Source organism: Pomacea canaliculata, linkage group LG5, assembly GCF_003073045.1.
Source record: "Pomacea canaliculata isolate SZHN2017 linkage group LG5, ASM307304v1, whole genome shotgun sequence".
Classification (NCBI taxonomy): Eukaryota; Metazoa; Mollusca; class Gastropoda; order Architaenioglossa; family Ampullariidae; genus Pomacea; species Pomacea canaliculata.
Genome location: NC_037594.1, coordinates 7,881,156 through 7,894,484, shown reverse-complemented (window position 1 = coordinate 7,894,484; position 13,329 = coordinate 7,881,156). Strand labels below are relative to the sequence as shown.

General features: G+C 38.2%; 1 protein-coding gene across 1 annotated transcript in view; it reads left to right on the top strand.

The window, feature by feature from the left end:
* Positions 1-13,307, top strand: part of LOC112564517 (sodium-coupled monocarboxylate transporter 1-like) — a 30,494-nt gene extending 17,187 nt beyond the window's left edge. The window contains exons 3-18 of the mRNA XM_025239379.1: positions 1,230-1,382; positions 2,144-2,437; positions 3,455-3,506; positions 6,012-6,079; positions 6,467-6,547; positions 6,775-6,848; positions 6,941-7,075; positions 7,497-7,632; positions 7,731-7,819; positions 9,866-9,978; positions 10,507-10,577; positions 10,715-10,801; positions 11,075-11,316; positions 11,671-11,771; positions 12,041-12,159; positions 12,479-13,307. Of these exons, the coding sequence (XP_025095164.1) occupies positions 1,275-1,382; positions 2,144-2,437; positions 3,455-3,506; positions 6,012-6,079; positions 6,467-6,547; positions 6,775-6,848; positions 6,941-7,075; positions 7,497-7,632; positions 7,731-7,819; positions 9,866-9,978; positions 10,507-10,577; positions 10,715-10,801; positions 11,075-11,316; positions 11,671-11,771; positions 12,041-12,159; positions 12,479-12,562 (1,854 nt within the window). The 5' untranslated portion in view covers positions 1,230-1,274 and the 3' untranslated portion in view covers positions 12,563-13,307. The remainder of the gene's footprint in view (positions 1-1,229; positions 1,383-2,143; positions 2,438-3,454; positions 3,507-6,011; positions 6,080-6,466; positions 6,548-6,774; positions 6,849-6,940; positions 7,076-7,496; positions 7,633-7,730; positions 7,820-9,865; positions 9,979-10,506; positions 10,578-10,714; positions 10,802-11,074; positions 11,317-11,670; positions 11,772-12,040; positions 12,160-12,478) is intronic.
* Positions 13,308-13,329: the final 22 nt, after the last annotated feature.

Genomic DNA, 13,329 nt, shown 5'->3' with positions numbered 1-13,329 from the left:
ATATATTAATATGCAAAATTTCAATTACATACAATACATATACGTGTCTCGCATATCATTTGCTTCAGCTACATATAATTAGTAAGCACTAGTAAGTGCAAGTCTTTTATAGCTGTTTGGTTCCTTTCTGTTTTCTGGTTATGAATTTGGATACGCATGGGAAAGTCTTTATCTTTCATTTATCATGACTGGTCTGTCCAGAAAGTGCGATTTATCTTGGTCAGGATGTTGTGCATTATAAGTTATCATCATCATCACCGTGGCTCATCTTTTGTTCCCAGTCTGGCTTGTATGTGACACTGTTCGTAGCGGCAGGGTTGTACAGGTATGTCCTACCTAGTAGTAGCATCTTAGAAAACATCGCTCTGTGGGTATATGAATGAATACATAAGGGAGGCAAATACTGAAACCTTAAGGACTTGTACCACTATAGATTACTTCCCATTAAAGGCTGAAAAAGTCAACCCATCAGGTATTTCGTTACGTTTAAATATAGGCAAAGATTCCGTGATCAAGCACCATGTAAAGTTGGTTACCTGTTACTCAATTCAACATGGATTTGTACTCAATCAACTGAAATAAGAAAAAAAACAGTAAAAAAATTTAAATACCGATGTATATTAAATACTAATGTCAATAATATAATATGTGTTGTTTGTACTTCATGTTTGTTTATATACTGTAAATAACTTTTTTGTAAATTTCTATGGGTTGACCTACTTGCCGATTTGTGAATTCTCTGTCGCGTAAAGTTACAGTCTTTCATTTTATTTTATTACCAGTAAACGAAACCTATATTTCTTAAACTTTACACCACGTTTTCAAAGTGCTCTATATAAGACGGTGTCTCGCCGATAATTGTCTACGTTGTTGGTTAATAGATATACATTTTAAAAATACCAGTCGGAATTTTACTCGCGGGCATTCAGCGCTTCGTCTACTGGTAGCAACGCGCCTTTCTCCCTTGTAGCGGGCGAGTTATACAATAGAAGTGTGAAATTGCTAACAGAAATTAACCATCTTCACGTATCCTTTTCCCAAGGCTCTAGAAAGCCTGCATGGTGTATTTGATATGCATTTTCCTTTAGTAGTGTTTTTTTCACTGAGGAGAAAATGAAGATGGAGTGATAGAGGTAGTAACTGGAGAAAACATCAATATTCCCCACTGGCGACAGAGCGAGAATTTACATCAGAGCTATTAATGTAATATTTTACGCTTTATCTGTCAGTTTCTAAAGTTCACTACAATCTGTGAAGAACCAGTGCAGGGCAAGATGAATTATCTTCACTGGTTAGACTACGTCGTCATGGCCGCTCTGATGATTGTTTCCCTTGGCATCGGGATTTTCTTTGCTGTGTACAGGGGCGGCCAGAGAACAAAGGTTTGTAGATGAGCCATTTTTTCAATTTTGATAATATTTATCAGCATTTTTGAGTTTTGTTATCCAAAGCATCGCCGAAACATCGCTAAAAAAGAGAGAGTCGACAATCTATTTACGAGGGAGAGAAAACAGAAAGTGACGAAAGGAAAGTATTTCTGAAAACAGCGTCGTCTGCATGAGCTGAATTTGAAGAGGAAACCTTTTAATCCATAGTAAAAGAAAACTGACCAGGACACAATGTGCTGTTGCTGTCAACTACACTCGCTGTTACAAACATTATTAGCTAGTAACATAACTCTCCAGTCTGGGAGAGTAGTTTTCTTCTGCTGTCCTAGTAGCAGGTGAGAATGCCGATGTTTAAAGGCTTATCTCTTAAAAATTAAGTATAATTTTGTTCTCCTTTTTATGGAATTATTATTTTCAAACTGAACTTAACCCGCAATAAACAAAATGTTGAACTCGTGTTGTCCTATAAATTTATCACCGAGTTCACTATGTTTCTCTTTCTCTTGTTTTTGTAGTATAACATTGAACATATTGATACGTTACAAAATTGTTCCCCACCTTGATTGAAAGTATGACTGGAATCTGTTTTAAACTCTTGCGCACCAGAAACGCTCAGTACTTGCTCTGAAATCTTCTAATGACAATCAGTTTTCTTGTTAGTAACAAAGAATCTATAGAAATGTACAAGCTAACAAATTGATGAAACAAACTGCAAATGATTTGCCTTTCTTTTTTAAATGTTTTTTTCACGTCAGGTGGAGTATCTCCTAGGTAACCGTCAGATGTCGATGATCCCAGTGTGTCTGTCAATGTTCATCACCTACCAGTCGGCCATCGCCCTGCTTGGTGTACCTGCCGATGTGTTTAACACTGGAACTATGTACCTGTTCCTAGGGTGTGGTGTAGCCTTATCTTACATCGTGAGCCTGTTCACAGCGGTACCCCTCCTCTACCCACTGAAAATCACCAGTGTTAATGAGTACCTGGAGCTGAGGTTCGATTCCAAGTGTGTCCGCCTGTTTGCAACCATCCTCGGCATGTTGCAGACGGTAGGAAAGTGTTGTTTTTTACCTGTCTGAAACACACCTGTCCCCTGGACACATTTTGACATTTAGAGCTCCTGTCGTATGCAGCCATACCTGCCAAAGTGCAATCACCAGGGTTGTCCATGGGCCATATTTTTCTATCCCATCCCATCCCATGGCAATTTATGCCTGTCCCATCCCATGGGAAGTTTCCCATGGGATTCCTATGGTAATAACATTCCTATGGACAACACTGCTGGTACGGCCAAAACAATTTTCGCACTTGCTTTTAGCAGTGGAAATCTATGTTCATTTTTCCAATAATTTACTTACGCAACTGCAAATTTCAGCGTAAATTTATTTTACAATATCCAGTATCGACTACCATGGGAAATACAAATGTGTGCTGTCCCATCCCATCCCATCCCATCCCATGGGACGTTTCCCATGGGATTCCCATTGCTATGGACAACACTGGCAATCACGAACCTGTCAGCTTTGAAAGTCAACCTTTCAAATATCGTTTTCACTAGGTGTATGCATGTATATCTGCACTGTCGTCTTCGAACTTTTCTGTCTCATTACTTGATGTGATTAGCTCCACGAAGTGTGGACAATCGTCTTGCATTTCATCGTCACCTTCTTTTAGACTCTTCTTTTGAGAGCAGTATTGTATAGACCTTTCTGTGCACACAACAACAGGTAATCATCTGACTATGGCAGACGTCTTTTTTATACTTTCCTCTGCCTGATCCATATTATCCTATAGTGATGTCCTTTAGCGCAGACAAAAGAAATCAAATAAATTTTGGAGGTAAATTCTCTTTCTTTGAGACTTAGCAGATAAAATTACATCGATCCCCCCCCCCCACACACACACACACACGACCTCCATACTGCTTAGGTGATGTATTGCTCACAAACACTGCTGTTATTGGCTTTCATAGCTGCTAGAGGGCGATAGGTTACCTGTGATCACGTTATAGGTTACTTTGAAAATTTACGTTTTGAAAAACTGGTATACATTTTCTGTATCTACAGGTTCTGTATATGGCAATGGCTCTCTTCTCGCCAGCTATAGCCCTACAAACAGGTCAGTGAAAGAGAGAGGGTCGTGTATGTGTAATCGGACTGCTATAGAAGACGCCCCCAAGACATTTAGCTCAAGAACATGGTGACAGACACTATTACAAGCAAGATGACAATAGAAAATGAGCGACTAATAGCATCCGTGTAGAAAAAATACAAACCTGTGGAGTACAACATTACAACGGGGCGGCTACACGTGAAGAAACCATTAACTTGCTGCAACTGAAGCAAGTCGGGAGAGATTGTAGGAGAGGTAGGTGAGGGCAGCGACCAAACATGACACACAAAGACCTAACAGTTTACTGTGAAAGTCAGGTGTGCGCCCTCCTGCTTCACTCGGGATGCAACATACTTTCAGTAGTAAAGATAGGAAATTAGTGCGTAAACAAGATTTGACAGGTGACTTTCTTCAAGCTGGGATTGCTTTATTTTTGACTTTATTTTTGGGGTGTCGTAATGTTTTACTTTGCCCTGATGTGGGGACAAAAGAAGGCAGCATCTTTTCATGCAGTTGGCAATGTGTCACTAACGGGAATTACAGACCTGGAGGGTCAAGACCTTTGCTAGAGAAATTAAGCTAGCTATTAGCTGAATACACAAAAACAAAATTTGATGAGGTCAAGCGGTCACCAGGAATGGCAAATCAACACAAATCTTGGATACTGTATGGCCGGTGAAGAAAACACAAGTAAGTCATTTTCTCTCAATCTTATAATTTTACAGATGGTACATCGTCACCTTAGCGCCATAGCTTGTACACCGACTGACCTGACAACACAAACACTAGCTAAGGAAGGCGCAATGGGCAGATGTTTGTCAAAAGGTTTTCAACAAAAAAGTGAACTCATGGGAGATGAGTAATTACCTATGTTGGGGTACTGTCAAATGGAGATCTGTCTATATATATATATCTGTCTATATATACATGTATATCTGTCGGTGGTAAAATGTTGAGCAATATTTGTATGACAGGGATTTCTTACTCCAGTGCCACCATCAGCCCCTTGCCTTTTTGATCCACATAAAACATACGAATAAGCTTTTGATAATTTGTACAGAATATAGCTCCGTGTGTGTTTAGGTAGGTGGGGGTAAGTGAAGTAAAACTTAAATTCACATAATTCCTCAAACGGTCTTAAGTACCTGCTTTTCATTTTTTGTCTACTTTACGAATGTTTGCATCTCACCTTAGTTGTTTTTGTACTAATAACAGCAATTTGTCCTAATGTAAATTGCGTTGTCCCGTTTGTTGTTTGCGCACGCGAGTGTGTAACGGACAAGTACTTAGTAGAATGGGTTAGGGGGGAAGATCGACAACCGTGGTTGATCTGATCTAGCGTAGTGGGCTGGAAGTTGTTTGCCCTTGAGCAAATGACGTAAACTGTGATGTCAAAACAAGGTGACGAAAAAGATAGAGGAAAATAACGTTAGAGAGAAAAAAAACGGTGGGCAGAGAGCTAACGGCGGAACCGAAGTGGAAGCTGGTGGATTTTCTCGGGACTTTCTCGCTACTGCTGCGACAGCGGAATAAATATTACGGGAAGTAATACCGTGGTTAAACTACAGGTGGATGTACTTCACAGATCGTGAGTTACTGTAGTCCGTGTCCGCACCGTGGGGGAGCTCTGTGGCTTGGGCATCCCGCAGTACAGTTTCTTGGTGGGGTCAAGAAACCAAACACTGGTATCAGCGAGAAAACAACGGTCCCAGAACGGAAAACGTGGTGCAAGACTGGTGCACCGACCTCCATCTGTCGCCTTAACAGCCTGAGAGTAAGCGCCGGTGGAGGAAAGGTTTCCTCCCGGCCTTCAGCTAATCTAACATCATCCTGCCAAACACCTAGGAGGCGACCGCATGCGCAAGACCGAGACGTTCTGCTTGTAAACTGTTGGTACCGTAAAAAACTATTTATTTTTAATAATAAATAGACTTCGTGGAAAGAAGATCAGTGGGACTAATTAGAATAGAGGACTTGGGAGGGTCTCAAAGACTTTAATATAAAAAGGTTAATGTTTCATCAAGAACGAACATTTTTTTTAATTTTTTATTCTTCATCAGTGACAATATTTATGAGAGTCGATTTTATTGTTAACTTTAATAGTACGTTGGATGAATGATAATATATTGGTAATATATCTTGTGTGGCGAATGAAGGAGTGAATCTATGAGTGTTGATACTTTGCCTTTGTTTCATTTGACATTGTATTTGAATTGAATAATTATTCGTGCCTCTAAGAAGGTACGCCCACCCTCAAGCGATCAGGATATTTTGGTTTGTGGAAAGAATGCGCGTGTCTGTGGATGGTCCATGACAGAGTGGAAGGCAGGTTTTCTCTACTGTGCGAGAGCGAGTGCAAAGCTGATGAGGGGGCGTGAAGGGTGGAGTAAGACAATGTAGCAGTGGTGTTCCCCTTCCCTGTTGGTCTGTGCTGTCCCTCCCCCACTCAGTATTTGTCACAGTTGCCTACCTTTAGTGGTTTTACGTTTGTTGTTGTTCCTGTGATCACAGCTACTGGATTGCCTCTGTGGGTGTCGATTGCTATTCTGGGTGGCATCTGCACTTTGTATACAGCAGTGGTAAGCAAAATGCTACCTTAAATGATAGCACAAAGTTTTAAAATACTCCGAGCACTTTTGTTAAAGATCTGGGCCAGTGTTAAAATTTTTGTCGTTTTTAAGATGTCTTTCGCTGTTAATACTTATTTAGCAAAATTAATTTCAAATATAATTTATTAATATGGAAGTTGTAATCTTATCACATTTTAAAATATTTTTTCTACAGACATTTTGGAGCTACGTTTAACCTCCTGATGTAGATATTATTTATATTACGTTACCGTACCACAGATTAAATTGAAACAATTTACGGCTTCATTTAACTCTATTAGAGTTTATCTTTCTTAATTTCTGTAATGCCAGACTTCGCCTACTATTGACTCTCATGAAATATTTCCCTCCTGACAGGGAGGCATTAAGAGCGTCGTCTGGACAGATGTCTTCCAAACGGGCGTTTACGTCATCGGCGTCGGCACTGTTATCGTTATGGTGAGTACTAGTGGGTCAGTTTGTGGTGGGTACTGCTTGTGGTCACGTGAGAACCATGTGACATCCAGTGAATGTTTGATTGGCATGGTAGCTGATCACGTGGTCATGTGCGTTGAAAGCTAATTCTCTTAGTTTCTGTTAAACTGAGACAGTAATGACACCTTTATTGTTGTGCTGGAGAAGATTTAACAAAAAGATAAATCTGCTGTGTTTGTTTCTGTCAACAGTGTACACTCCATGTGGGCAGTTTGACGCAAGCATTCCGCATTGCCTCGGAAGGAGGAAGAATAGAGTTCAGCGAGTAAGCTTTTGAGGTTTTAGTTCTCTTTTCATCATCATCATAATCATCAATCATCCGTCATCATTATCACAACGGCACTGTGTTTGTGTCAGGATTAATCCGGATGTTCGCGAGCGTCACTCACTCTGGGCCACTCTTATTGGCGGATGCTTCACGATGTTTTCGGGTTTCACACAGTCCATTGCTCAACGCATCAGTTCCTTGAAGACACTGAAAAAGGCCAAACTGTAAAACATTTTTAATCACCTATTATTTAGCGAAAGGTTGAAAAACATACTGTTCAAAAACCCTTTTTATGTTCACAGTTATCTCGCACACACAAACGCATGCACGCACGTTTTAAACGGTCGTTTTTGTTTCTAAGACGTGATATCAAAGAGCCTTAACTATCACTGCCCACCTGATTTGTAAAATCAACGACATGTAAGGTACAAGAGAAGGTGAATGATTTTGAACGATTGCAATTCGCAATGGAAAGTGGAAAGTTTCTTAATTAATGCTCTGAGACTTGTCCAGTTGGTAATAAACTAAAGCTCTTAGCCTAATAACACTCTGATCAGTGTTTGGTAAACAAAATAATTACTCACTTTTGCATGGATAAGGGGCTCAATGTCTGTCCCCAAATATGAACATTCGTGTCATTGGCAGAGCCTTTCTTCTGAGCGCTCCCATCAACTTGTTGAATGAATGCATATTGACTCTCATGGGAGTCCTGCTCTACGCCTATGTCGTCACAATCGGGTGTGATCCCTATCAGGCGGGTATCATCGATAGCAGAAACCAGGTGAGGACATAAAAGGGGAATGAACTGTTTTACCAGCAAACCAGAGAGAATGCCACTCGACTGACTTTCTAATCCCTGATAATACCTTCACTTTGCAGATGATGCCATACTTCGTCCCCAGTCTGCTGGGTAGTTTGCCTGGTATGCCTGGTCTATATATGTCTATGCTGTTTAGTGGTGCACTCAGGTAAAGTAACAGAAACACCCCTACATCACACACGTTTTCTCTATTTTTAAACCATTTATCACCATACGCAGGCACGAACGAACGAACCCATCCAAATTATGCGATTGGTTGGAAATGTATAGATGGTGTTTTAACAAACAATAAATCCTTAAGTCTGGCTATCTCTATATTGCTCACATAACCCTGCAAGATCTTGGCCTATGTGAAATACGGACAGACTATAGATTAGTATGAATATTTAAAGTGAATGGTTGAAGAAGAAAATAGGTCCCTTCAGAACAAGAACTGGCTAAGAGAACTAGGCTCAAAACAAATATACTTAGATTGTATAATGTTCTAAAGTATTTTTACACTAGAGCTAGGTCCAAATACTTTCTACCTATATATATATATACTTAAATAAAATTTAGGACACTGAACATTTAATTTATGATTATCAAATGAAGACAAAATATGATGCTCGAAAGTAAAGTAAAGAAAAGTAAAGTAAAGAAATGCTCTGTAACACAGAAACAATGTCTTTTAAGACTGTTAAAAGTTTGCCAATTAACACTTATAATTTTTTAATTACTATAGTCTCAATGCTATTGCCTATAAGATCCATTCTTTATTAAGAAATGATTCCCTCATGACATTAGCTAGATATGTTTTTATTTTGAAAGGTGATCTAGAAAAATTAATATCATGTGTTTCTGAGTAGATGATATATCTATATGAGTGTGAGAATAGCTGTATGCATCTGTAAACATGTAAAAAGAAAATAATAATTGCAACATTTGTAAAATTCATACTCACAGTCCTGAGGATGCTTTTAGAGCTTAAGAACAAGAACGAAACATGGACAGCATACGAGAGACAGGAAAACAAATAGCATATGAACTATAAAAGAATAAACAACTGTACTATTCGAAGAATAAAATCAAATACAGAAAATATACAAAGAGGAACCAAATAACAAGAACAAGAACTGAGAAAATTGCCAAAAAAAGGGCGTAAAAAAGGACTTGTATTTTGGGAAAGGTGGTTGTTGTTGTTGTTGTTGTTGTTGTTGTTGTTGTTGTTGTTGTTGTTGATAATGTGGGAATTTATAAAGCGCAATATCTCAGCCTAAGGCCAACTTATTGAGCTGAAAAAAAATCACAAAATAGTAACAAAGATGCAGAACAATTTAACAAAATGTATCACAGATGTTGAAGGAAGAACAACGCGAGAACTCGCTGCCGTCCGGTAGTAAAGGACGATAACTGCAGATGTAACGGTAACGACTCCAGAGAATTTAGTTAGTGGCATCATGGGAATACTGGGATGATATTTAGTAATATTAAAAATATGAATAAATGTTATCACATAAAACTGCAAAAGGATGATCCTCACTTCGGTTTACTCAATGTAGCTCAAGGTAGCTTCCCAAGCGAGTGAAGCTAGCGGAATGGAATCTAGCCGATAGATCCAAACAGTTCGCACTTCAAAATAACATTACATATATTATATACAGGCATGTTACAAACCAGATGAGGAAGAAAACTCAGCAGAGGAACATGTAAACATAAAGGTCCAACACTTTTATCCAAATCGAAGCACGACAACAAAAAATAAACAATATAAAGGACAGCCGATCACCTCAACCTGTTAGGCGAAGGGACAGAACTCTCAATCCTCAAAAAAGAGAGAGGGAGGAGACGAAACATTCTTTAAAAAAAAGTATCCCTTCTTTGATCCTGTGTCCCTGTGTTTACATCCTTTGATTTACTTGATTACAAACGCAATGAAATGTGATATGCTTTAAAAGATTAGGAAAAAGTACAAAACGACTGTGTGTGAGGCGGAACATTAAATTTTAATGTATTAGTTGTTACAAACTGATCAGTGTATGAGAGACAGAGACATACATATACATAGATAAGCTGCAAAAAAGATAGTAGTGTGTGCATATGTTTTCTAAATATCTGAGATGGCGAAAAAATATAAAAAAAACCCTTGAGCAGAACATCATTGTTAATTAAAACTGTCAATTAAAAACTCCACTTGACTATGATGGTTCATCAGCACTCTGTCTTCCGGTATCAACGCCTTGGGTGCCAATACTGTGGAGGACCTCCTGGCACGACCTCTGAGAGGCTACCATGATGCAACTGTCACTGTCATTGCTAAGATATCTGGTAAACTTGTCTTACACAATATATGAGAATATTTCCTGTAAATACCAGATACAGAAAATTTATTTAGAAAATATTTCATAATGGGGAAAAAAATTAAAGGGAATCAACCGATTACTGTTTTGCAAAGAAAATATATGTATATGGGACACTTAGCTATCAACAGATTATAATATTATAATTATTAATAATACATGTTTTATAAGCTGATTTTGAATATTTTTGCTTCGATTATTGATATAAGAACTACTATTTGCGAGATCTACTTATTCTCCTCTTCGTGTAATAAATATCCATCAAGAAGAAGCGTGCTGTCAGCCCTTCAAATACGTAGCAGACATGGACAGACTGCGAATGACAAAAGGCAAAAGAACTACTCAGACAAGAAATAAAAGACAAACATTGAAGACACAAAGAGGAATCAGGAAACAAAGAATAGAAACTATTTTTATGAATAGAAAAATCAGCCTCCAGATTATGAGATATCACAATTGTCTTGTGCTAATGAAGTTTACCTGCCCTCGGTTCCAGTGCTGCTGTATGGAGGTCTCACTATTGGTCTCGCATACCTCGCTCGCTCCATACGTGGTCCAGTCACACAGGTACCACTGTGCAGGTTACTTAGTATGGCTAAGTTCTGGCCGTCACCTAGTATTATTTTCGTCTCTTTTTAATCTATAAATCTATAGACATATATGTAAACGTTTAATGTACTAAGAGTGAAATCCCTTTTTTTAAGATTACCATTACGGTTGATGGAGCCTGCAGTGGTTCGATCAACGGCATCTTCTTTATGGCAGGAATGGTTCCCTGGACAAATAAATATGTAGGATTTTCTATTATATTATTTCCGTTTTCATGGACGACATCTCTTTTGTGTCTATTCTTTGTTAAGTTTGTATTGATGTATATTTACATTTGCCAGATTTGCTTTTTAAAACGAGACAATGAAAGAGAAAAGGAAAAAAATTCGAGATTCAGGAAACAGCATACACAGATTAGACGCCACGCAATGACTAGACATAAGTCTAACCTACATTAAGCCCGGCCCTATTGTTTGCTGTTTCCTGTCTGACTGTTCCATGTCCATCATCATCAGGGCGCCATCGGAGGTGGCCTCATCGGCATCGCCATCAACCTGTGGATATCTGTTGGCTCCTTGCTGTACGGTGCCCCTACACTTGCCTTACCCCCGGGGCCGACACACAACTGCCCACAAAATAACAGTTACTCTTATTCCTTTAATAACTTCACGACTGTAGATATCTCCATGACAGATGTGGAGATGTCTACGGACACGAATCCAAGCAGCAACATCACAAACCTTTTTCACTCACGGCGGTGAGTGGTTGTAAACTCATTTCTTGTAATGGTCAATAAAGTTTTCCCTTACATTGTTTCTACACTTTGCCAACTCAAGTCTCTTTTCAGTAAGTTGTATTTCTCTGTCTCTATTTTATTAATCTTTTTCTTTTAACGTTCCTACTTTTTTCTTTTAATTTTACTGCTACTCTCACTTTCTTTCATCCTTTTCCTTTGACTTTCTTTCTCTTTTCTTTTTTTTCTTAGTTTCAAGAAAATGATGTTTTTAGCTTTAATAGAGCACTGTTTGTGAAATGTTTTTGACGCTACTTCACTGCTATTTCAATTTCACATGTGTTAATCATTTGTTGCTGAATGTTTGTATTGAACCAGGGGTGACACGTTCTTCATTTATGACATTTCTTACCTGTGGCTCTCACCTATTGGGTTTTTTGTAACCTTAATCACTGGAATCATTATCAGCTTCATCACAGGTCAGTCTTAAGAATACTTTTTCAGTCCACTTCTTTTGTGAATGAAAGAAGATACAAATCCTCTCTACTCAGACAGAAAAAGAAATTTTTTTTCTTCTTGACATTGACAATGTTTACAATTACAAAATGATTTTGGTCTGAGATATGCATTCACTGAATCATTCCGTCGTGGTATGGTTTATATGATCTTGTACGTAAAATTAAAATCACTTTTTAATATTACTTACATCCAGCTTTTTTACTTAAGGAATTCCTTTTCCATTCGTCAGGCTCCACAAACAAGGCTACTCTCGATCCAAAGCTGGTATTCCCTTTTACCAGGAAGTTGTTCCGCATGAATGAACCTCCACAGGAGGCCGAAAATTCCTCTGACGTCATTGTCATGAAGGTTTATAGTTTTCACTTCGTTCTTTTCTTTTCTGACATATTTATTTCACTGCTGCTGCTGCTCTGAAACTACCCGCAGTGTCCTTGCGGCTTATTTAGAAAAAGACAGGTAAAAATTCTCCTCCTGTAGGACAATAAATTATAATGAGTAATCCACTGGAAGTTATTTAAAACAGTTGATTAAAAGACTTATTAATTTCCTTAACTTGAGTTTTTGAAAGAAAAATAACATGACTACTTTTTCATCTGTAGAAGTTTACATACACCTGTATAATATGCAAAATCAAGTGACAGCTACTGTCCTATTTTCTTCGTTCTAGACCTACCAAAACCCGGCAGAGAAATGTATCGGAAGTACTGACACCATGGATGAGGATCATCTCAGTGTCCAGCCCTTGATGTAGATAGTGCTGTAATTTGTCTATGCACCGAAATAACACAAGAGACTTCATTGTTGTTATATTAATTGCTTTTCGTTGATTCTGTATAGGGTTCTTATAGCCTTAAGATCTTATAAATCAATATGCAAAATTTCAATTTATAAAGAAACTTATACATGTTCCCCATACCCTTGTGATCTCACAAAAATTCTATATTATAGTTACATTCACCTTTTCTCATAAGTAACATTACTCTGTCTTCCAGGCAGGTAATACACACAGATGTCTGCACATGTCCATCCCTAGTAGCACATTTCTATTACTTCAGCTGTCTGACCTGCGATTAAGCTAATGAGGGTCAATAACTACTCAGAAAACTGAATAGACACACATACTATTTAACTTACATATATATACACTGCTACATTTAAGATAGTCATATCAACATAAAGTATCTATTGTACAGAAAATATAAACTATTCTCTGCTATATTTTCCTTTAATAGAATCTCATAACGACAGATAAATTGATTATGCTGTTCTATGACATTGGTTTTTTAACAAACTGGACAACCTGGGTGAGCTGCTATAGATGGATCAAACCATCGTTATTGGCATTAAGGCCTACAGTTCTTGTTCATAGTCTAGCCAAGGTGCTTCTCTAAAAGAAAAGTAATGATAAATGAACATTAGGGTATTTGGTTTACTGGTTAACTATGCAGTTTGAAAATACCCTATGACCACTACAAAGATTTTAGATCAAGTGTCTAATAATGTGTAACGTTTTTACGA